The 25936-nt window shown below is 40.2% G+C and overlaps 1 protein-coding gene across 1 annotated transcript; it reads left to right on the top strand.

Moving 5' to 3' along the window:
• Positions 1–362: 362 nt before the first annotated feature.
• On the top strand, positions 363–24985 carry RRP15 (ribosomal RNA processing 15 homolog). The gene is made up of 5 exons (XM_082049155.1): positions 363–514; positions 4106–4380; positions 6184–6281; positions 7121–7322; positions 22665–24985. The coding sequence occupies exons 1-5, from the start codon at positions 397–399 to the stop codon at positions 22815–22817; spliced, it is 846 nt and encodes a 281-aa protein (XP_081905281.1). The 5' UTR covers positions 363–396; the 3' UTR covers positions 22818–24985.
• The last annotated feature ends 951 nt before the right edge of the window (positions 24986–25936 follow it).

The raw sequence follows: 25936 nt of genomic DNA, 5'->3' as shown, positions 1-25936 counted from the left end.
AATGGCCTGAAGTTGTGCCAGGGGAGATTTAGATTGGATATTAGGAAAAAAATATTCACAGAAAGGGTCGTCAGGCATTGGAACAGGCTGCCCAGGGAAGTTCTGGTGTCATCATCCCTGGAGGTGTTTAAAAGGCATTTAGACAAGGTTCTTAGGGACATGGTTTAGTGCCAAAGTTAGGTTATGGTTGGACTCAATGATCCCGAGAGCCTCTTCCAAGTGAAATTATTCTATTATTCTATTTATTGTTTCATTTCTATCGCTTGTTCAATGAAAATGAAACCCAGCAAGACGCCCCCGCTCTGCAGAGTGGTTTACGCACCTCCTGCTGCCCGCGGCCCGCCCCGGAAGCCGCCGCCACAGCCCGCCTGCCCGGAGCCTTCGGAGGCGGAACGCATGTTCGCGGCGCGGGGTCCGGGCCGGGCGGCGGTACTGGCTGGACTCGGGAAGATGGCGGCCGCCGTGGCGGGCCCACGTGGACGCGGGTTTGCGGCGGGCGAGGAGGCGGACAGCGGTAACGGGCGCGGGGAGCGGGAGGGGTTTGGGTCCCTCTCAGCTCGGACGGGCTTCTAAGGCTTCCCCGGGCCCCGGCGGCTGCTCCTCTCTGCCCCATCCGAGCCCGCCGGTGGGCTCGACCCTCGGTTCCTCTCCTCTGGAGCCTGGCCCGAGGGTTGGAGCCTCTTGGTGGGGTCAGTGGGAGCTACAGCCCCGGCCTAGCCGCTGCTGCCCTTTCCCGGGGGAGGGGAGGCAGCGGGGCCCCGCGGGGCCCGGGGTTCGCCCGCCCCTGCCTGCCGGCCCTGTGCCCCCTCTGCGCGGCCGCTTTTGGGTTTTCTGGTTCTGTGTGCTTAGCCCGCGGGGTGCCGGCAGCAGCTCGTTCATTTCCCGGGCCCACCGAAAGAACTTCGCCTGCCGAGTGTCTCTGGGATGCCCGTGTCCTGGGGGGAGGGGCGACTGGGCTGAGCTGGATGAGCTCTGGGGTACGGTGGGTCGTGGGTCTGTCTGTGTCTGTCTGTATGAGACGGGGATCTGCTTCCTTCTCCGAAGGAAACCCTTGCGATAGTCCAGTGGCAGTAGTCCACCAGAAGCACAGAGTGTAAACACTGCGTGAGCACACATTCCATCCTTTATATGTGATTAGAATCACAGCATGTCCTGAGTTGGAAGGGACCCACAAGGATCATCGAGTCCAGCTCCTGTCTCTGCACATGACAACCCCGCAGTTCACACCATGTGTCTGAGGGTGTTGTCCAGTCTCTTCTTGAACACTGTCAGGCTTGGGGCCGTGAGACCTCCCTGGGGAGCCTGTTCCAGTGTCCACCACCCTCTGGGTGAAGAACCTTTTCCTAATATCCAACCTGAACCTCCCCTGGCACATCTTCCTGCCATTCCCTTGTATTCTGTTGTTGGTTGCTAGAGAGAAGAGATCAGCGCCTACACTTCCACTCCATTCATTCTTGCCTCTTCTTGTGCTTTTTATATCATGTAGTTGGGTGCTTTTTTTGTTGGTTTGTTTGTTTTTTCTTTATTCTGGGAGGAATCAGGGCTGTGGCCATTTGGAGTGATAGTTCACAATCGCTCTGTTTGGTTGGAGGGTTAAAACGGAACCCAGGGACCTGGTGTGGGAGCTTCCTTCAGAGCTCACTTCTGAATGTTGGTTTTAACTGTATGTGTCTACACCTAGGTCACCGAGCAAGTTTAGAAGAATGAAGTATGGAGATGCATATGTATATTTCACACACACAATTAGGACTTTTTATATTGCATCTATGCTAGGCTTAAATCTTTGCAATTCAGAATAGAGCCCCACATCCTACTTTGATAGGGTTAATCTGGTTTAAATTACTTTGAAATACCACTGTTTTGTCTCGTGTTGCTGACAGACCTTCTGATGTATTAAATCTTGTTTATCTTTTTGTAATTGTTGAAAGCAAAATGTTCTTGGATGGCTCTTATCCTCCCATTTTAGTAGCAGATATAGTATGTAAAGAAGATTAATACATGCGTTTGAATTTTCCTTTTTATAAATCTGATCTGTTTTTTATGGCTGATGGTGGAAGTTGGTCCTAAGCAGTGCATGGAATCCAGGTTTAGACTTTTGGTAGTTGTTTTGTATATATAAAAAGTCACAAGTAGGGGTTTAATTACTTGTTTAAATACTATATAGCAATGTTTTAGCACAGACAAGGCTTAGGGGTGAAAACTTGACAAATTGTTTCACATGTAGGAACCAGGATGTGGTGATGCACCTACTTCTTTATATTAAATGGTTTGATTTTTTCTTTTTTATTTGGAAATCAGGATGCGGAGATGTAGTGATATTATAAAAAGGTTGCCTTTAGTAGTTTCTGAAAGTGTTGAACATATTTGCCATTGCTAAATTTCCAATATATACTAAGGACTGTTGGAAAAAAACCCCATAATTAATCCTGTGTGGAGCATGACACAACACTGTGTTCACCTTGACGGCAATAAAAGTCATACTGATATAGATAATGAGCAAGTATTCAGTAAATATTTCTCTTGCACATATCTGATGTAAATGTATAATTTTGCTTCTTCCCGTGATGATAACTAAATGCTTTCTGAGCCTCTAAACATGCCTGGGTGGTAGAGGCTATGTTTTAGGTTGGTTAATGCCACTGGTTTGCTGCTATGCTGGGGGTTTTTTGCTGGTTCAAAAAGACACATGGAGAAAGCAGAGTAACGAGTTAGCCTGGCAACAGAATGCATGTTTATGCTCGTTAAGTAATGAATAAGAAATATCATTAACAATTGTCTACTTGGTTTTATGTAAAACAGACCTTGTGAAGCAGTCCTGACTTCATTCTCTTAATGATTTGGTTGTGAAAGGTGGTTCATGAGATACAGTAGCGCTTACAAAGTAAAGCACTTGGCACAGTGGTACTTAGCATCGTGATTTCAAAATATACTTTTTAAAGCAGTGTGAGACTGGTAGATGGATGAAGGCCAGTCAGCTGGTATCTCAGAGTTGATGGGGAACTGTCCCCTTGCTGGTGGAACTCTGGGGGTGTCAGAAACCAGTGTCCTTCTTTCCAGCACTTGATTTGCAGCCTTGGAAGTCACATATAACATAATTTATTTGAATCTTTTGGGTGACGCAAGTATTAGTGGAATGTTAGTTAATAGCAACGGGACACTTGTAAGCTCTGCTCTTGATTATGTGATAAAGTAGGTCCACTGAAATAACCACTCATATTTTAGCACACCCTAAACTTGCCAACTGTTTCATTCTGGTTAATCACCCGCACTGTTCAAGACTTTAGACTTTATTTTTGCTATTTGACCCACTGAGCAGACTAATGAGGGAAGTGGTAGATTCTTCATGTGTTTGATTTGCAGTCTAGTTGGCTGTTCTCTCCTGTCTTGCTGTTGCTTGATTCCAGACTTCAGTAGTTTAACTTTAATTCCTTCTTTTTGTTTGTTTGTTTTTTGTTTTTGTTTTGTTTTGAAGAGGGCATAGGGTAAGAAAAATTGAATTTGGGAGTGTTTTATTTGTGTGGCAAGAATTTGAGCAGTTACTTGTACCAGAAAAGCTCAGTGCCTTTGGTTTCTTTTGAGCTATGTGACAACTGTCTTGATTTTTTTAATTCGCAAAGCAGTCTTCCCTCTGTGTTCATTCTACTTAGGTAATCATCTTTTTGCTGGTGTTATTTTCATTGAGCAGATTTTGCTCTCATGTGAGAAATACCCCGTACCTTACATTTAATCCATGTGTCTGTTTGCATTTAAACACTAGATGTCACTGTTGCAGTTTGTATGTAAGTATGTACGCACATACATATATGCATACATATGTGTGTCCCTGCATTTATAAATCATAATTTTGAACTAGAAAATATATTTTTTTCCCCAAAACTTGCTCCTCTTAAACATCAAAATATTCTTTAGTAATGGATTTCCAAGGCTACCTTTTCCCTTTTACCCAACATTTTAAATCACTTTAAATTATCACTGAACTCTGATAACATTTACAGATGAAGAAAATTAAATTAAATTAGTGATGGATTCTTACTAGAAACAGAACTCCTGATACTTTTCTGATACTTTCTTTTTTTTTTTTTTGTTCTCCTTTTTTTACCCCTAGATTCTGAGTTAAGCTCAGGACTCCCAGAAGACAGCTACTCTTCAGGAGGTGAAGCCCTGGATGGTGATGACGAAGATGAAACGGCAGCCCTTGGCAATGTGGTTGAAGAGGCAACAAGTTCCAAAGCTGGCCCAAGTGCGGGCTGGGCAGATGCCATGGCTAAAGTGCTCAACAAAAAGATTCCACAAAATAAGTCCACCATCTTGGCCAAGAATAAAAAACTGGAGAAGGAGAGAGAAAAGGAAAAACAAGAAAGGCTGGAGAAGAGGATGAAGGTGAGAAAAAGAAGCAGTATTTCGTTGTACAGTCAAATTCAGATGGGGATACATGCAAGATTCCTTTAGCAGGGAGTTGGGAGAGTGATCTGAGACTGTCTCAGTTTTGGAATCACTTATCCACAGTGATCTGTAGTAGCTTCAAATTTTATACTTTCCAGGCAGTCATGTTGTAAGGCTTTTTTTTTTCTGGGCCATAAGGCAGGTTGGTCTTTGGCAGCAGGATTGTTCCAGTCTCTCAGCTTAAGGTGTTTTTGTTGTTGAGAGGGTGAAAGCAGCTGCTTTACACTTAGTTTTCTGATTGCTGTTGTTAATTTGGGGTATAATTCACTTTGTCAGTGTTACAAGTTGAAATAGTTCTCTCTCATTGAAAGTGAGAAAGAGAACAAAACTGCTTTCATTTAAATTCAGCTGTGACTTCCAAAATCAAAATCGTCTACGTTGAGATTGCAGTAATCACTGATATGGTTGTGAATCCTGCTAAGTGTTTTCTATTATAGTGTCCATGCGCTAAATTGCTTCTGGTTCTTAAACTGTTATGAAGAAGACAAAACTATGTTGGCAATTAGGTCAGTTGTTTGTGTGTCTGTAGTGGAACCTTTAATTCCAGGCTGTGACTGATTTCCCTTCAAGCTAAAAATACATTAATAATTCTAATGTCTCATCTTACCAGTTCTGTTTCAATGGGGTAACCACGTTGTCCACCTGACAGTCTGGGACACGCTGTCATTAGGCCATGGCCTGCCTTTGGGATAGAGAACTTCTGTATGGCATCTGCTCACTTGTGGTTGTCCCAAATGGCCATTCTCATCCAGTAAATATGTGGGAGTACTGCAAAGCAGAGGTGGGCATCAAGTCCCAAAACTCACTTGTTTACCCGTAGAAAAACTTGAGAACAGCCTGCCTTCTATTAATTTTTTGCTGACAGAAGCTAGAATAGGGCAGTTCTTTTGATCAAAGGCCAAAGTGTGGTCGTAAACTCATGAATTCGTAGTACTCTGCCTAGGATTATGAGTATTCTGAAATTCCATGGAAGACTTCTTGTGTAAAATAGATTTAATGCAACATCACCAGGCCTAGAACACTGTCAAATTGTTAAAAGAGGAAAAAAAAAACTTCACTACCTTACTTCTGAAGCAGGGACTGGGGAAATACAGTGTTCTCTTACTGTAGCAGAAATAAAGCTGGTGGTGATGTGGAAAGTGGATCAGTTTGGTTTTGAAACAGAGCACCTCAAAAAAAAAAAAAAAGAGACAAAAATCAGAATTCTCCAGCGGGCACTTGATGCTCTTCCTGGTGTCTGAGTGCTGCCTATCATAGTCTTTGCCATGCATCACTGTCCATCACAAAACTGTACTGTGATTACTTCAGCAGAGGAAGTCACATTCCCAAGGTTCAAAATACAACATTATGTATAAATTTCAGCTTATGAAGTCTTGGAGTTACAACTGTCTTTGAATAATTTCCTTGTCCATAGCTGCTGTTGTGAAAGCATTTGAGTTTTTCCGGACTCCTTTTGCTTGTCTTGAGCCAGAGGCATCACTCTGATGCGAGTCTTTTTTACTTTTTGTTACAGAAAACAAGTGACAGACTGAGATTTTAACTGTGGCCCCTGGTGTGCCAGTGCAAGAGACTTGCCTCAGACCTGTTGTCTAGCCCCATATGGAAGCTCCCCTTACCCTCAAACCAAACTGAGCTTTGTTGATTTATCTTTTTTTTTTTCCTTCTACTACATACTCTGTCAGAGTATGCTGCATTCTCAACTGTTTCATTTTGTTTCACATAACAATATTTATAATGCAGCTCGATAAAAAGCGGGAGTGGGAAATGATGTGCAGAGTGAAGCCAGATGTTGTCAAAGACCGAAACATAGAAAGAAATCTTCAGAGAATTGCCACAAGGTAAGAGGTTTTTCTGAATGCTTTCCTTAAATAAATGTATATCAAAAAGAGGAAGAAAAGGCCTGCGCAGGTAATCTGTTTCCAATCAGATTGAACTCTTAAGAAGGGGCTAGCAGCAGCTGAGTGATTTATATACAAGTCTGCATTGTACAGTATCAAGTTCAGCAAAGGATTTCAGAAGCTTTATGAAAGAGTAAAAATTTAGATGGGAATGTAATGTTTGCTTAACAGAAGTGCTTTGTTGGATCCCCTCATTTTGTTAATTTAATGCTTTAAAAATGCAGAACGGTTGTTTCTAGTACTCAGTTTGTTCCTGCTCTGCAGAGGATTCACCAGATCCACAGCTGTTAAGTTCAGTCGCCTGTTCTGCGTTGCAGTAGTTTGGTGTCGCAGAACTGGTTGAACACCTTGGAGTTCGGTCTGCATCGGGCTCCTTACTCATTCCTCTGCCTTGTCCCCCTACTTCTGCTGCTCTTAAGATCTTGCCTGAGGAATTTAATAACTGATTGTAGGATGAGTGACGTGCTTCTGGGGATGAAAAATGCTCTTGCACTGGTCTCAGTGCCATGTTACCAGGCTTATTTCAGGCTCTGAGTAGTTATTTGTGGATTTCTTTGTTACTGGTTCCTAGCAATAAGTGTGAAGGAAGAGTGAAAATTGAAAGTGTCTTATATTGTAGTAAATATTACTTCTTAACTGAATTGAGGTTCTGAGTTTTGGGGAGCTAGAAGCCATCCAGCATCCACGCTGATTAGTTGCTTTGGTAGAGGGTTCATTTCTGTGAAGGGAACTTGTGTTAAAAATGTTTTTGTTTTGGTTTGGTTTGTTTTTTTTCCCAGAGGTGTTGTACAATTGTTTAATGCTGTCAGGACACACCAAAAGAAAGTTGATGAGAAGGTGAAGAAAGCTGGGAGCTCTGACAGGCAGCGTGCGAAACTGCTGTCATCTGTTTCAAAGAAAGATTTCATCAGTGTTTTAAGAAACATGGAGGGTGCTAAAGGAAGCAAGAATTCTGCTGGAAAGGCCACAAAAAGTAAACAGGTAGGCTTCATCTGGGAGGAAGAAATGCATACAAGATACCTTCTCAGTATAATCGCTGTCTGTTAACGTGCCTGTTTTTCAGAACAGCTGTCATCCAAGTGTCTGGGCTTTTTTGAGGATACTTAAAAAGGGAGCAAAAAGCTCTTAGCCTGTTTTCCCCGACTTTTGAGTATCAGGGTACAAAACACTGGAAGCTCTTCTGATTAGACATAAAGTCTTGTGTACAAATAACTTGTTTAGCTGTATGCTTAAGAAAATAATACGAAAAATTTGATTTTTATCTTGGATTTTGCACCAACTGTGGAACAAACTGCTAGATTTTAGTGCATTGTAACATTTGGAATTTGGCCAATAATAGTTATCAGCTCTTTAAAATTGTTCAAGGCATGGGTGGTCTGTGTCTTACATGGTGTATTAGGCTGTACAACTTGTCTGTACCCACAGTTTTGGGTAGTTCAGACTCACTTGCTCTGGACGATTATGGTATCTGGAACTGAAGGGCTTTGCCCTACAGATGAATATTGAAACAGAAAGAAACTGCATCATATTAAACATTATATGTAGGCTTTTCTTTCCTTAATTCTGTGTGTGTTAGGGAGATAAGGCTTTATGGCTGTTGCCATGTTTTGGAAAGAAGTATTTTAACATATTCCCGTTTTTCCAAACATGCTCAAGAGAGACACAATGAGGTTGGACTCGTCCAACTCTTCACCAGTTCTTCCAACTCACCAAGTAGCTCAGGGTAGAAAACAAGTTACTCAGATGTACTCTTTCTCGTATTTCAGAAGCTGCACGTTTTGAAGCTTATTTGTGTTCAGGTTTGAACTTTGTGCTTGGTAGTGGGTGGAATACTTCTCTTGGCCCAGGCTCACAGCAGTTAACTAAATGCTTTTTTGCGCCAGGAAGAAATATTTTAATCAGTTGGGAGACAACAGTTTGTCATATGTTTTTTGTTTGTGTGCACTTGGGAAGCATGCTGAAACACTGCCTGGCATGAAAAGCTCATACAATTTTCATGCAAGTGTAATATTAAAGTATTTTTTAAATTCTTTGGATAATGAGAACAATTTAGCTTGGTGCTGACACTTTATTTCTCCTTAAATAATTCCAGCTTGCTTGTTTGGGTGGGGGGGGTGTGCGTGTGTGTGGTGGTTTTGTTTTGTTTTTTTTTGTCCCCTGGAATAGCAGAAGAATATTGTAGTGATAGCAGTGCTAACATCTATTGTAGTGGGCATTGACTCAACAGCTGAGAAAAATTATGACCTTTTTTCTTTGTGTCAGATTGTAGTAGGGCATTTTTCTAATTACTAGTCAGAAGACATAGATTGCAAATATTTCTATACTATTAAAAATGTCTTATTTTGGCCAGCATCAGTAACAACATATTTCCATTTAAGTGCTGTGGAGATGCTTTAGATGCTGGCTGGTTAGTATTGGTTTTGAGTATTGATATAGGTGCTGCTTTCACATTGCCTTTGAACAAAAACTTCAGATTTTGGAGTTTTTCATTAATATAAGGATATACTTGTAGGTTTTTTTGTTTGGGGAGGGGGATTTCATTTGTTTAACAGCCATGTCCGCCTGGGTAGACCACCCCTCCTCTCCCTCCACTGTTGCATTTGGTTCAGTGACTCTCCATTCAGTACTGAACCAAACTCTAACAAAAACTGCTTTTCAAGCTGTTTTTAATCTGCCTTATTTTCTCTTGAGAACATACTTACCCATTTAGCAGGCTCCCATCCTCGTAGTTGTTGATTCTTGAGGTTGAGGCCAAAATTTGATCTTCAGTCTTGTCAGAATTACACAGACATTTAGCCACTGAACAATACTGCAGGCCTCCACTGTCGTATTTCTGCTTCTTGGTCTTTGAGGGTTTTTCAGAGGGACGAGGCTTTTGAGTGGTGAATTCCTTGCAGCAGGAATTTGGCAGATTGTTTGTGCCATCTGAAAGTGTTTGTTTGTTTTGTGTGTGTTTGTTTGTTTTGTAGCAGCCTACTTTGTTTTTAGCAATTGAGAGAATGGTGTGTATTTCATTTTTTAAAAAGTGGGGGGAAATACATTTATTTATGTCAACAAAAACAATGGAAGAGGTGCCAATCCCAAACTCCAGGCACTCTGCCATCAATTAAAATGCAGTCCAGAACAATAAAAACATTACCCCACCCACATAAAACAAGCAGTCAGCAAGAAAAATAGGAGAATAAAGTTTTCCCAGTGAAAGCAAACCTTTTTTGACTCAAGCTTTGCGCTGTGAAAGGAGACTTGAATATTATTTGTGAGAATGGGCAAATGATTTTTCTTACTCTGCAGTGGTTTTTGAATGCAAAATTTGCTGCCGTATTTTTGAAAGTTTGGCTTCTTCCAAATGTAAGGGTTGTTGAAGAAACCCCTTATAAAGCTCTGTAGTGACTATTCAGTCAGGTATATTTATATGTGAGAAAAAGAAACTAAATGCTCTGCAAGGGCCCATCTGTGGGATTTCACAGTAGCACAACCCCTTTAAAAATTTGTTCTTTATTTCCATCAGCTTCATGCATTGCTGGGACAGGTCATCTGTGCCCTGTGAAAACTCCATTTAGAGTTTTGTATCCCTATAGCCATTGGCCTCAATATTACTTGGTGTGCACTCACTCAGCGTTGCTATGAAGGGAAGACTGTCAGACTGTGAAAATTTTCCTGTGCCATGTGAAACCATAACCCTTCATCGGGTTTTGTGTGTCCAGATGGGAGTAATTACTTTTCTGAGCTGGAGCCAAAACCTTTGCCTTTCATATCATTAGCTGTTTATCAAGGTATTTCTTAATCCTCACTGAGCCAGCTGACTTGTGTAATATTTTTCCCTGTTTTTTTCCAAGGTAATGTACCTGATGCTTGCCTCTGGGTAAGATCATCTTGTTTCCCTCCCTTCGCCACCTTATCGGAAAGTCTTGCAATGTGGGGAAAAAATGTAATAATTTTATTTAAAACCAAAATCACACTCATTGTTTGGGTAGGGTTTTTTAAAGTTTTCAGGTGTTTTTTTGGGGGGAACCCTTTATTGGGAGATATGAGAGCTTTCAATCTTGTTCAACACAATTATTATAGAGCAGGTTTTTGTTTCAGTATGTGTTGGTTGTAGCTTGCTGCTTCCCACCTGGAAGTTACTATAAGAAACATTATTAAACTGCAGGTTGAAAAAAGGTACACAGCAGAGATGCTGTCTTTCCAGCCCTAGAGGCTGAAGTAATCTTTGTATCTATAGAACAAATACAGAAGTAGGTAGTGGCAGTAAATGATTTCCTGTAGGAATCCTTTGTTTTCTTTAGGTCCTTAACAAATTTCTAGGTCCTTTTAGGATTGTGGGTTAGGGAACTGCCTTTGCTTCCAGGGTTGGGTGAATTTTCTGGCCTCTTAGAGTTGCACAGACGTGTTGGCTGACGTAGTGAATTGCATGAAATCTTGAAATCTTAATTGTAAGAAAATGAAGAAATTCAGCACTAACATTCCCAGAGGACCCTTGACTCTTCTCCCTTGCTGAATGTTGGTTACAACAGGGTTGTTCAGCACCAGAAGCTCTAGTCTTGACTTTTTACTTGGCATTTGTGCTGTTCCCCATAAAGTAATACTGAGTGGTAAAACATTTTCTAGAGATATATAAACAGCTAGCATGAAAGTTGCAAATATTCTTTGCAACAAGCATAACTTGCACTCATCAACCTTTAATTTTGAATCAGGCCTCTGTAGCATAGTTTTCTGAATCGCTTGTGTTTGCTTCAACTTATAAGTTTTCTTAGACCAGATCCATTGCAGAACATTTCAGTGGTGGAAGTGAGAGCAGAATTGCCTGGTTTACTTTCAATAATCATGGCCCAAATTATGCCAGATAATTTTTCTGTAATCTGTGCTGACTACATGACTTGGAGGTACAATTTGCTTCCTGTGTTGTGATGGCATCTGGAAAAAATTGGTGTATTGGTCTCAAAATAGTACCTATTCTAAAATAATTTATTGGTGGGAAGGAAGATGAGAGGAGAAGAATACAAATGTTGTTTCATATTGGCTATTGCTCACATGGGACTTGAAATAAAATACTTTTCCAGAAAAGTTCCTTCTGCCTGAAGTGTATTTTATAAATGCTCCTAGTGCTTGGTAAGTAATTTGTAAACAAAGTCATTAGAGTCAGGTTTGCTATAGATTTTTTTTCTTTTCTTCATTAGACTTTTAATAGTCATAAATATTTTAATTTTAAGCAGTAGTTTGAAGATTGTTGAAGAGCAGGAGGAGTATTGTACTTTTGACTCTGCTGTTCTTGCTGGGATCCTGGAAGTTACACGGGAGCCTTCGTTTTTCAAGTTTGATGGGGATATAAATGTGCTTTCCAGCTTATAAGTTAGATCTGTTTAAAACTTGTGAGAGTGACTGACGCCTTTTTCTTGCAACTGCGTAGGTACTGGCCTTTGGAGTGGTGTTCTGCTTTTTCCCACAGTTTCCACAGTGCAGAAGTGGGGGAAGGGGGAAAAAATATTTTCATCCATATACCTGTTTGGGAAGACAGTAGTCTGAACAATTGCTTCAACCAGCCATAGAAAATAGTTTATTTCTGAAGTATGGATGAAGACATAGATGACTTCTAGAAATTTGGTAAGGTGTATAAACACCTCTTGTAATCTTAAAAGAAAACTTTTTTCTTAGGTGATAATGACATTGCAGAGTAGCAGAAGTTTATTACAACAGCTGTTGTATGCTGGTTTTACAGAACTAATTGAAGGAGTAACCAGGCGTGCATGTATTCCAGCAGATTTGAGGGGGCAGCCAAGTATTAATTTAGTTCAGCTGCAGCCAGAGTAGATGTGTTCTCCCAGTTTTAATAAATGTCTTTCCATCACATGCAAATAAACTTTTAATTTGGATTCCTTTATAAATTGTGCATTTGAATCTGTTTTTCCCATATGTATCTGCATTCTCTTGAAGGTCACCTCGGATATGTTTGGAGCTGATGCTTTTAATATATTTTTTTGGTTTTGTAGTAAAAGGTTGCTGACTACGTAATTGTATGATGTATCCTAATTTTTATCCTTAGGGATAAATACAGTGCAGCCTGACACCAGTTTGCTATGTCCTAATTTCCCTATGTTCTTTAAGGTAAAGGGTCGTTGTGCAATACTAAAAGTTGTTTGATGGTGACATTTGTACTTTATATATAGGAAGATGTATTGACTTACCCAGTTTGGGTCATCAGCAGCACTAGGTCTTTAAGATGTACAAGCTCAGTTCACTATCTGTTGCCATAGCTGGTAACACACATCTGTCAACATGCAAATGTCAGTCTTTGTCAATATTTCAATGTATATTTGATTGATAAATGTCAAGAACTTGACTCTGAGTTCGACTCCAGATAAAAGGATTAAGAGCCATGTGGTGCCTCTATTTATTTCACTAGGTTCACCCATTTTCCTGTGTTTTTATCCTCAGATTTGTCTTCCTGCTGTCTTTTTCAGATCCTTGTTCAGAGGAAAAGTTTGTGATTTTGCACCCTGCTTCCATCAAATTCTTTTTTGTTGTTGTTTTTCTTAGTATCCTCTTCATGTTTTGTGTTCCTGACAAGGTTCTTTCCCCTGCACTGGAGGGTACGCAGGCCGGTGTCCTGGGGCCTAATGCAAGAGCAGCTCTGACAATTGACAGAAAGACCAGTTCCCTCTTTGTCATCATGAGTCACACAGAGTCTGGTTTAATGCTGTCTTCTAAGACGCAGATCGTGCGTGATGAGTGAGGACAGATATTTTAAGAGAATTTGGATACTAAATGCCTGTTGTCTCTACTGAGGTGATGACCTCAGGTTTGGGGAGGGCAGTCCTCCAGGTGTTGTAACTTGACCAGATCCAGGAAGATGCTAATGGAGATAGTAAAAGACACATTCCCTGCTCCAAAATACACCCTTGACTGCTTTTTAAGTCCAGAAAAAAGAAGGACGAAGCAAGGTTTTAATGGATGCCTGTAGGAAATGTCTCCTCCTTAGAGCTGTAGACAAAATGCTTTTAAGTTCATATTTCTGTGGAAAGGGATGAAGTAATTTTAGTTGAAACATCGCAAAAGTTTTCAGCATGGAGCAGTTGAAGTTTGGCAAATTTTGTAAGTGGATATAAACAGGGACTTGTGATTGAAATGTCAGGTAATATTAAGACAGCTCCATCTGTCATATTTGAGACTTATTTGTCTTGCCATTTGCACAGGATACTACAATGGTGTTCTCCTTTCCCAGAAGACATTGCAAGGCTTTTTTTTTTTTTTCCCCCCAGTAGAACTAGGTCGAAAACAACCACATTTGAAATCTTGTGTTATACATCTTCTTTTGATCTTCCTGTAAGTATGCAAAGCACAAAAAGTCAAATCCTAATACACTTTTATCTGGTACATTGAGTTGGAAGCCTTATAAAAGCAGCTTTCTACTTTTGGCTTTGTCTCCACTTTTGGCTCTGTTTGTGATTCTTATAGGCAGGGCAATGTACTTACAGAAAGATATATCTAAACATTTCATGAAGTTTCATAAAAAAATATTCTCTGGAAGTAAGAAAGATTGGTTGGAGCTTGTCTATCTGAACCAGTTTGTTTCTCTCATCTAAGCATTTTCCATTGGAAATTATCTTGAAAAGTGATTCACTTACTTTGAAGTTTTATTAAGGTATAAAATATTCTGATTTCCAGTGTGTTGAACTAGAAGGTGTGTATTACAAATGACCTCTGTGGGCACCTACTCATCTGTTTATCTTGGTAGACTTCAAACGGCTTCCAGCTTCCAATGGTTAGAGGGTTGCTGGATTCAGGTTTTTTTAATATGTGAAAGTAAGGCCAGTTTTTAATGAGTGTTTCTGAAATTTACTGAAAGTTTAGAAAATATACTTCTTGGTTTTTGGTGTTTTGTTTTTTTTAAGTGTGCTATTATTACAAATGATACTAAAGCTGCCTTCTTGGGAATGTCAGATCTCTTTTGGGTTTGTTGCTGAACCCTGGACAGTGTTCTGCATGTGGTCTGTGTCATTTCTTCTCCATCTGCAGGCGTTGGGGAAAACCCATACGGAAATGTAGAAGGAGATGGAAGGGTCAGAAGGGTAGCCAGATGGCTAAGAAAAGGGATTGGGATCGCAGGCAGTTTATGTATTCCCTCTTCAGGTTTAAACTGCTTTTAGAAAGCAGCACAGGAATGCTGAGGGGTATGGTCTGTTCCTTAATGAGTTTGCCACTCAGCCACAACAGTGTGAGGGAAATTACAGGAATATAAAATCAGAGAGACTTGGATTTGCAAACATTTAGGATATGTTGCAAAAACCATTTAAGTAAAAGCAGGGGCAACAAGGGTAGGGAAGTTTAGCCAGACAAGCTGCTTACTAGTCATAAAAATTTCACTATTTCATATTTAATAATAAAAATACACAAAAGCTAGTTCTTTGTGAGTTTTTTTTTCTCCCTCTCCTGCCTTGCAGATTTTTGGATCCGTGTATTTGTTTCAGAACTCAAATGTAAGTGGAAATCCTGAGTCAGGAAGAGGAGGCTTTTTATTAACCCCACTTCTTCCTCATCAGCTACTCTGTGAGATGATTTCTTAAGTGCTGGAAGTGAAGGACTTGGGCATTACTGTAGCCTTCGTTGTTTGAAACGACCTTTTGGGACTCGCTCTTTTAGGCCTCTTGCTGAATCATAATGAAAAACAGTGGATGATTTAAGCATCATTTGTAGGAAATAATCTGAGTCACATTCAGATTATTCAAAAATCTGCAAGCTGCTAATTTATTCTAAAGAAGGATCAAAAAAATACTCCAAGCAGCTGTGTGCCTGCATGTTCCCTTACTGTGCCAACAGGCGAGCTTTTGTAAAAGCCTGCAGAAAATTGTAGGTACCCAGCTGAGATAATGCATAAGTGTCTTGCATAAACGGGTGACATCTGAGAGAAATCTGTTGTGACTTGAAAATGTTTGTCTAAAGTAGACTGTTCAAACATGTTAGTATTTGACTTTTGAGGGATAGCACATTGAAGGCCTTAGTCTTGAAGGACAGTTTTTACAAGGCATGTTACTTTAGCTGCATATTTACCAGATAAGACTTGATGGTTCAGGAACTGTGCAGCGAAGAAGGATATTGTGCATCTGAGTAATATTTAGGCTGATCCTTTTAACTCCATCATGTCTTCATTACTGCAGCAAATACACTTTGAGAAATGCAGAACTGGCTGCTGCATAGAAGCAGTTTTTTATCACTGATGGGAAGCTGCACGGCATTTCTTTCAGGGTTGAAATGCAGAGTATCTGGAAAAGTTCTTTCCTCCTTTATTTTGAATCCCATCCATACGGAAAAATTCTTGGTTCATTATTTTCCTTTTAGGAATATTGATGGAAGCTGGTAAGGAGTCCATGTAAGTTTGCTCTTGGTAATTAACTAATACTAGCTGATTTGTTGTGGTACAAAATGAACAATATTTGGCAGACTGTGATTACCTGGGGCTCAGGATTAGCTAGCATGAAAAGCTGTTCTTTCTGATAGACAACACTGTCTGTTTCCAAGTCAGAATTAAGATTCTTAATGAACCACTGCAGCTACCTTAAACCCTACCTGGCTTATGAACAAAGAGCTTGTGATTGAACTACTCTGAATACCAGAACTTACTGTACAAATTTTTGACTGATGAACAATGGAAGTATAACGTATCTTGCTTTAAATATGAAAGTCTTGATCATATGTTCTTTTTAATCACAATACTCCTTGGGTCTTTGTGTCAAGAGTTAATTGATCTAGGTGCTGTGCAGTCTTTGCTCTAAGGATCCAGTCGTTCAAGTAGGTGAAACACGAAAGCTGCCTGGAGACTTACAGATGGAGAAAGGGTGGGAGTAACAGGTGAATACTGAGATAGTAGTGGCCAGTATGGTAGGCAGAAATTTCACTGTCAGTAGTATAACTGCTGATAGGCATTGCAGGTGTGAAGGTAAAAGCATATAGATGAGGGTAATGAAGCAGCTTTGGTTTTAGAGGAGGAAAACCCAAAGATGTCTAAAAATGAGCAGTGATGGCATATTGAAAAAGTATACTGTCTGGAAATTTTCTGTTCTGATGTGTTACATGATGACCTACTACAGGGAATGTCTTATTTCTCTCTAGGTATCTTTTCTGTAGTAATTTGCTGTCTACTTTGAGATAACTTTTATGTAGTTCCTACTAAACAAGCTTAGTTGGGTACTTTTTTCCTTTGTTAATGGAGTGGCAATGTCAGTAGCCTGACAGTTGTAAGGAGAGTAATGTAATTACTTGATATCCAGGACATTGTCATTTTGCTGGGCATTTTGCAGAACACGAGTTAAAAATTACAATAATTTATTCCATGAGCAACAGTTTATAGTTGTGTTGTAACTTAATTAGAAGATTATGTTTTATTAGGTGAGGCTTATTTTCAGGTGAGTTTTATTTGATGAGTTTTTATTTTCTCTGAGTAGCTCCTGGGTCTAATATGCCCGTGCTGTTCATCATCTCATTAAAATGTGTAAAGAGACTCTCAATGCCAGACGTCTTGCAGCAGCATGTGGTGAAACTCCATGTGCAGCAGAAGGATTTCTGAGACTGGTACTCTCAGAACTGGAGCACAGCATAGGCTGGGGAGTTCCAGAGCATCCTGTATGCCGAAGAGCCCTGTGGTACACTTGAATTCTTGAAATATTTTTGCTTTCTCTGACAGAAATATTGATTTATGAGGTTTCAGATGAACTAAGGCTGAGGAAATCTGTTCTCTCATAAGCTCTTTCTGTGATTCTTCTTTACAACTGAGCATTTAATAACAGAATCACAGAATAGTTTGGGTTGGAAGGGACCTCTGGAGATCATCTAGTCCAACCCACCTGCTAAAGCAGGTTCACCAAGAGCAGATCGCACACGAATGTGCCCAGGCAAGTTTTGAGTATCTCCAGAGAAGGAGACTCCACAGCCTCTCTGGGCAGCCTGTTCCAGTGCTCTGGCACTCTCAAAGTAGTTTTTCCTCATGTTTAGGTGGAACTTCCTGTGCTTCAGTCTGTGCCTGTTGCCCCTCATCCTATCATTGGGCACCACTGAAAGGAGTCTGGTCCCATCCTCTTGACACCCACCTTTGAGATACTTATAAACATCGATGAGATCCCCTCTCAGCCTTCTCTTCTCCAGGCTGAACAGACCCAGCTTTCCATCTCTCCTCATGCAAAGATGCTCCAGGCCCCTCATCATCTTTGTAGCTCTCCGCTGGACTCCCTCCCAATGCTAATGATTTTTCTTCTTTGCTTAAGTCCAGAAGATTGCTTGTTTTTAGAATTTCTGTAATTCAGTTCTGACCCTGCTAAGATTGGGGCATGTTTAAGCCTCTGCGTGCCAACCTAAAGCATTCCTTCTCTTTCACACATCCCCTGTTGTAGTAAACCCCAGAGGAGGATGTGAGGATGGGGAGGCTCCTCATGCAGGTCATTAAGCTCTGGGTGGTCTCCTGGCTGTGCTTAAAGGGAAAATCAGTATTTGTTGTGCTTGTGGTAGTAATTCCAGGGTGTTACTTGCAGAGAAGTTTGAAGAGAAACAGCAGGTTTCAAAACACACTGTAAAAAAAATTTCATTCTTAGATTTATTTACTGGAAATGCCAATGCAGATGCTGTTGTGCACAAGAGACCTTGTGATCTGAGTAAATCTCTTGTGCCATTGCTTATATCTGCAGAATAGTGTCATTTCAAATAAAGCCAGGCAATTTAGTTCAGTCACTTTAATTTCTTGTTCAGAGGGAGGATGCAAATGGATATTGAATGACTCTTGCCTAAGGAATAAATGATTGTGCAGACTTATGCTGCAGGAGAACAGGTTTCTGCTGTGCAGCTCACATGTTCTGAAAGCTCAAAAATGCTTCCCAGAGTCAACGTGAGTTGCTATGAGACTTCAGCTCAGACATTCAAGATAGTAGCAGTACAGGGTATATTCTTAGTTTCCAGATCTGTGGTTTTTTGTGTGTTTGGGATGGAGTGTACATAGGAACCTTTCTTATAGTAAATTCAAATTAGTTCATGCTGCAAGCAGCACTGATGATTCAACTGAAGTATCATTTTTCTATTAAAAATCATTACATTTTGCTTTCTGCTTATATTACTGCTGCAGTTTTCTTTAATTCTTTCCAGCCTAGAGGAAACTGGATATTCCTGACAAGAAATTTAGGAGAAATGATTATGCTGATGTTCCTTGTTTTCCATGTCCTCTCGTCTCTTACAAGTGTTTTCTGGTTGTTGTTGTTGGGGGTTTTTTGTTTTGTTTTTGTTTGATTTGTGGAGTTTTGTGTGTGTGTGTTTTTGTATTTTAATGGAGATTTAGCATGCCCCAGTGTATGCCTATGCTGGGGTTTTTTGCGCTAGGTTGAAACGGACTTTCTTGGGGCTGGGGAACAGAATAGCAGCAGTCATTTGGAGCAAGATGCAGGCTGGCAGGGACGGTAATTGTCAGATGTATGCAAGAATGTGTTTTGGCAGTTACACTTTTCAACTCCTTCTTTGTGACAAAAGCGTTCCTGTATTTCAAGGTCTTAGATATTTGTATTGAGCAATAGGGAGGAACCTGGGGAGGCCGTTCAAATTAATTGGACATGTTCGAATTGTTTTCTTGGGGCTTAAAGTTGTTGCTTGAGAGATATTTATGTTAGAAATTCCTTCCCTGACAGGTACAAATAAACTTTTACTGTGTGTGATGGTAAAGAGAGATGCCCCTGCAAGCTCTGGCGTTTCATCATGTACATGGGGCGAAGGCGTGTGAGCCCAGTGTCCTGATTTTAATTCCTAGCTCCGAACAATGTTTGTTTGTTAATACCCCGCAGTTACTGTCTCCTGGACACAGGCTGTTGGGGAATCTCTGTAGTGATGTAGGTATATTTGCTGTTTGGCAAATGCAGAAACTGGGGTATGTTCAAGTGACACACACTGGTGGAAAGTGGAGCGAAATGTGGTCTTTGATCTGTGAGGTCTAATTTCAAGTCATATCTTTTAATGCTGTTACTTACCAATAAGCATTATGGGACTTCGGTCTGCTTACACATGCTCTGGCAAACTTTCCTGCTCTGGTTTTAGGATGTTGCTGTGCCAGTAAAGTAACAGATGAAAATGACAACATCTTGGGACTTAGACTGAACTTAACTCCCTTAAGCTTTCAAAGGAAGTAGACTTTGAGCTAAGGCACTGGTTTGCAGGCTGAAGCAGCTGTGTGCAGTGACAAATGTCCTTGCTGCTGCTGCTTCTGACAACATCAGAAGAGGGAGAGAGGACCCATCTCCCACCTGAGTGGCAGCGCAGTCTGCCACAACTCCAGCATTGAGTTTGGCAGGTCTCAGCTGAAGATACTTACAGTAATGTCATTCTTAAGAATGAATTAAGTAACTCCAAATTTTTGCAGTAGTAAAGAAATGAACCAAAACCGGGAGATTTCTAACTTGATCGTATAGCTGCTGCTGCTGATGCCATGGGGCTTTCATAGACCAGTTCCTTCAAAAGCATTCAGAAGGTAATCCCAGCCTGGATCCCAGAAGGAACAACTGTTTGGTCTAGGCGACAGACCAAAGCTGTGGGTGGTTTTATTAGGATTTGCCTAAGAATTTTGGTTTCACTCCTTGCCTTACAGAGGGATCGACTTTATGTAGCATTACCCATTAATGTTTATATAGCCTGTTTTGGTTTTGTTGGGATGTTCAAAAGGAACTTCAGTGTTGTAGTGAAACATGGGAGATGAGGATGAACAGCTGACTGGAAGTTCAAAAGAGGTTGTATAGAATGAAAGCTGGTTTATTTTCCATGTGCCGAGAATCAGTTTTGGTTTATTTAGATGAAACCAGATTATGGCATTGAAAACCCGAGTGTATTAACATTCTTACATAAAGCAAGTCGGGAAGTGATAAAGTTGAACTAATTGTTAATTATACAAATAGTCTTGCTGCATATTTTTTTAAGACTCTAGGAATGTTTTGTGATACAATAGATTTGGGTAGTTTTGATTCTGAGGGGAAAATAGAGCAGTAAAAGAGTTAGGAATGAAGATACTAACCATGGGGTTTTCTTCACTTGGGAGCATGCTTAAAATTGATTAGATATTTGCTTTCAAGAGTTTAATCTTCGTCTGAGGCATAGACATGCTACCTCTGTCTTTCTCCTTAGGGCTTGTTGTAAAACTCCATTCAAACCTTTGTGGTGCCTTACATAGCGGGTAATGCTATGGAGGATCAGCATCCCTCTTTTGTTGAGGTCCTGCTTTTGTCCTGTTGTTCACTTGACATAACCAGAAAGAAGGGCTAATGGTTGCTGAATAGTAGCTTGTGATGAGTTTGAGCGTTGGGCTTTTCAGACCCTGAGCCTTTCACTGGCATTGGTGACAATAATCTACTGCTTCCATGCTGTTTCACCACCCCCTTGCTCCCCCCTGCAAAAAAATACCCATTCCACACATCGGGGAGGGCGGGGGGGGGCAGGGGAGCGTGGAATGGAATCTTTGGTTTTATTATTACTGAAAAAAATAAGACAAATGGATTGTTTTGTAAGGAGGATGGAACTTTGCTGTTTAGGTATTTCAAATTTGACTCTCTGGCACGTTCAAACAGTGATTTATAGAAGATTTCAGATTAAAAAAGAAAAAGCTTGGTGACTTTTGTAATCTTTTTAACCTTTCTCTACTTTGCAAAGGTAAACATAAAACACTGAAATGCAATTAAAGAGGCGGAGGGGTGGGGGAAGCTGCCATCTCCTTGCATCCCAGAACAGAGTAGAGTACTGATGTTTGCAGTAATACAGATAACACCCATGGGAACATCTTAAGGTCTGCTGAGGGATCTACCTTATCTGTAACTCTGAATTTCAGGTAATCGAGTGGTGAGAGTAGCCTTTCAAAAAGAACTATGGGAAAAGTCACATTCGGCATTTCTTCTTTGATTACCTATTAAAAATATATCTCTTGTTTAGCAGACTTTTTGCACTCAAGTAACTTCTGTTGGTGTGATACGAAGTGTTAGATTTACAGGGATGGACCTGCATTTTCTGTTCCTCATTTCTCCTGCCATTAAGTTCTTTATGCTGCTCTATCCCAGAGATTGCATGGACGTCATCTTAAATATGCCATGGTTCTACGTCTCGCATATTTCTAGATGCATGACAAATAAGAGGCATGAACAAATGTCTACAGCAATAATACGTTTACTACGGGGTTTTGCATCTAATAGGCAAATCAGCATATGCAGAGGGTGCTGGAACAGGTGACCCCCATCCTCTGTACAGTGCCAGGAGGTAGTAGTTACTTAAACTGGGCTGAATCAGCTGAGGTCTGTCCTTTTGAGCAGGGGAGTGGGAAAAGCACACCTGAGATGCTTGTAGGTTCAAAGACCTTGCAAAAGTAAGTTACTGTTTTCATTGCCCCCAGTTCCATTTTGGTAAGGCAACTTTTTGCTTTCCTGCTGGACACTGAGCCACATTGTTCCTCGGAAGTATTTTGCTGCTAAGGCTTAAACTACTGAAATCCTTTGTCACCACATTGAACAGTTTTTAGCATTTTCCTTCAGGAAGAATGTAGGAATAGCTTCAAGCTGTTCTTTAATACTATTGCCACAGGATGGGGCTGTTGCACTGCTCAAATACAATCTGTCACTTAGAAGAACTGCAACAAAGCGCTCTTTTCAGTGCTAACAACGTAAAACTACACTCCTGTCACTTTTCTTTATTATTCACCAGTCTGCTGAGCGTGGCCTCAGTTTATCCACTTTCAAGAGGTAGGAAATTTAGAGTAAGGTGTTGTTGGCTTGCTGAGTGTAGGTCAACTTTGTTTCTTTTAGAGGCAGCTTTGCACCATATGAGAAGCCCAGGTAGTGAGGTAATAACTCACATAAAGGGGATTTGGTTCAAGTATCTCAGAATATGTTAAATATTAAATTTGAGGGTTTTTAAGCCTTTATTAAATCCATATTTGTGTTTTAGAAATGTGCCAAGAAGTGTTCTAATGAAGCAGCACCTGGGGGTTAATAAATGATATCATGAATTCATTCTGATTGCCAAGAAAGATTTTAATAAAGGAAGCCATGCCCACAGTTGAATGTTTCATCCACGAGGAATAAATGTTGTTTCCATATTCCTTTTATTGGTTGGTAAAATCAAGTTTACGTATTAGCATGAAGCCATATGATTGTCCTGCATGTTTCTGTGTACCATCAGCATAAAGAGCTAGCCCCCAGTAGGCCTGCCAATGCAAATTGTAAGAGTGTGAGAGGTGTTATTTTGATTTCATGAAGAGTTTCCATCTTTTATGGCCTTTCACATTCATCTCATCTCCCTCTGTTCCCTTTTCTCCTCCCCTAAAACATTTAGGGTGAAGTGAAGTCTGAAGAGGGGCCAGAATGGAATATACTGCGTGATGACTTCATGATGGGAGCATCTATGAAAGACTGGGACAAGGAAAGTGATGGAGAGGGCAATGCTGACCAAGGAGGTGGTCTGAAACAAGAAGATGAGAGTGACTGAATGAAACTGAAAACCACTCAAGATAATGTTTTATCTTCTTAACTTTGGATAAAAAGTCAGCATTCTGTGAATGTACAACACTGGGAGGATTTTTTCTTTTTTTTAAAAAAAAAAAAAAGACTTGCACAACTTTGGAGTGTTTTCTCCTCCATGTCAAACTTTTATTTAATATAGCTTCACTTGCTATACTGAAATCCTGAAATATTTTCCAAAACATGTATAATTTTCAACATATTTCCAAAACATTTTGTACAGTCAAAATAGTGGCACCTGCCCAATGAAAGAAAGATTTTGCCAAGGTCATTAAAAGTTTATACATTAGTCATGGCAATTGATGTATTTAGTGTGCCTGCATTTCCAAATCGGTGATGCACTTTGAAAAGTTGTTAGCAATTCGCAACAGAAATGGCTTACAATAAACACAGAAATGCCGTCACCTTGTAAAGTTATCGGACTCCTATAGAGTCTTTACTACTTTGGCCAGAAAAGGTTTTGTACATAATAAAAAAAGTAACCATTAATGTGATAGTTCTGGTCTTGGAGCATTAGTTTGATTGGAGACAACTCTGGAAACATAATTGTAAAAAGAGAGACGTGACCCTACTGGTTGGCTTTTGTATTTATTTTTATGTATATACATATGTATGTTTTTTTTCCATTGCAAGTCTGAGGTCGACTAAGCTAAGAGGCTGGTAAGAGAGAAAAGGACAGTTGTTGGTATTGTTTTTGTTGGAGGAGAGAGGGCTTTTCTAGCAATACCACATAAAATTGTATTCAGTGTTGCTTCATTTGCAGTACTGGTGTTCTGGCCTTTTTCAGTAAGGTGCTGGTTTAGTCAGCTATAAAGCTAATTCCTCAGCTCTGTAAAGGGTCAAACAAAAGCCCTTCCTCTTAGGTGTGTATTGTAACAGTACCACATTTTGGAAGACATCTGTCAGCATAACAATTTGGCTCTGTTTAAGCTACAGCAGTTTCTCCTAATTAATGTTTGATTGCAAAGGTGCAGAAGCCAACATGCATAATAACAATATATGTATTCTGTATAAGCATATGCATACAGAAGGAGGGGTGTTGTGATTATGTTGTTCTAACTGAGAGGCTGGGGCTGAATTGTGCTGTTCCAGGCTGGCTGATGCTGTGTTGTTTGTTTAACTTTGTTATTGCATTTCCCCATTTTTGCTATGTGAAGAAAATGCTTTGGGGCCTATTAATTGGCACTTAAATGACATAGGACGATTCTGTCTGTTTCTACAGATGTCTTATGTACAAACCTTTCTTTGTACCTGCTTATATGCAAGATATGATTAGGAGCAACTTTTAAATTTGCAGTCTTCGGCATAGGAATGTGTGGTAGGACAGTGGATTTAGATTTTCCTGATGAAGATGTTGAGGAGAGGAGGAGGATTGACCTTTGTGTACACTGCAGGATAAAAAATGTACATACAAAATGGCAGAGAAACCCATCCTAACAACCAGCAATGGCTCTGTTATCCCCAGCCTATTCATCTGGTATATATTGTAGCAAAATTCTTTGAGGAGAACTCAAAGCTAACAACAGAAATGTTTAGATTTTCAAGCTGTTTTGAGTGTTAAACATATTAGATATCTGAGGAGACATTAGTTTGTGGCCTGATATTTATTATCATAAATGAAGGCGTACACCCAAAATATCAAGTGGCAAAACCACAGAAGTTTGACATATGGTTATCCCGGCTTCTGAAGGTTAGACATCTGTATAGCTGTTCAGCGAGAGTTGGCATCTCATTAGTGCAATACACACATATACTACAATGAGTTTTGAGTCTATAAAGCAGCATACTAGTCTAATTTGACTTTTTTTTTCTACAGGGTTCAGTTACTTTGTGTGGAAAATTACATCAGCACCCTTAAATCTACAGTTGTTCTCTGGTTTGATTTCACCAGTGTCTGTCTGAGATCAAACTTTTGGAAAATAATCTAGTTTTTCTAAGGAACTACAACATCCTGAGGTGATTATTCAAAATTTCAAAATACTTTCAGAATACTTCTGGAATACTTGGATGTTTATGAGTTTTATTTGTGCATTTTTGAAGTAATGTTTTGATTAAAGCACAGAAGTGTCACTTGTGTATTTAAGAAAACCATGGAATATATTGATAATGTTAAAAATATCTTGAGCTTCCATTTAATTTAGAGCACATAGCAGTACTTTTTGCCTATAGGTGGAGAGCATATCTTGCCTGTTAAGAAGCATAATACTCGGACTTTTATGTATATTAGTTTTTTTTTCATTTTGATACTGTGCCTTGCCTTTGCCATGTCCTTTGGTTGTGCCGTATGCAGAGAAACTCCTTGAATAACTTAAGCTGGTAACTACCTCCAAAAGAGAAAGAAGCTCGAGACTCTTATGGCACATGGGAGTGGTATATTTTAATTTTGGGCATTTGGCAGATGGTTTATTTCACAAGTTTTGTTTTAATTGACCAGCAGTTCAAAAGAAGAGCTAAACCCTGTTTGGCCCACATGGCTCCCAGTCTCCTCTCTCAGCTGTAGGATGGGCTGCCCTCCCTCCCTGCCTCCCTCCCCGTGTTTTCAGTCCTGTTCTTCCTTTTCAATAGTTACCAAGAACAACCTTCAGCAGCTTTTCCCAGCCCTCAGAGCACTCAATCTGCTTTGCCTGCTCCCATGAATATCTCCGCTCAAGCAAAGCTCTGCTGCTGCCCTTCATTCCAGAGAGCATGAATCATCTCAACTTTGTGTATTTCTGTACCTATCTATATAAAGCCAATAAGGATGGGGTGGTTCCAGTTTTGTTAGGCTTCAGGCCAACTCCAGGGTATGTGGAGTTTAATATTCTATGGATTGCATGCAAAGCAACAAAGTTTTGTTTAATAAGAGAAGGCACAGGGTCAACTCTTCCCCATGTCTCTTATCCTCTGGTCTAATTTCTCTTCACATTCATTATGCTAACTTTTTTCAGCAAGGAAAGCATGAAAAAAAAAATAACATCTTCTCCCTTCTTTCCTTCAGCCTGCTGTTAAGGAAATACTTTGGGAGTGGTGCTGTAATATCCTTGTTGTGCCTGATGCCACTGCACCACAGAATCACAGTATGTTTGGGATTGGAAGAGACCTCAAAAG

Source organism: Streptopelia decaocto (genome assembly GCF_964273445.1).
Source record: "Streptopelia decaocto genome assembly, chromosome: 3".
Lineage (NCBI taxonomy): Eukaryota > Metazoa > Chordata > Aves > Columbiformes > Columbidae > Streptopelia > Streptopelia decaocto.
Note: the sequence above shows the minus strand (reverse complement) of the source record. Positions and strands in the feature narration are given on the sequence as shown.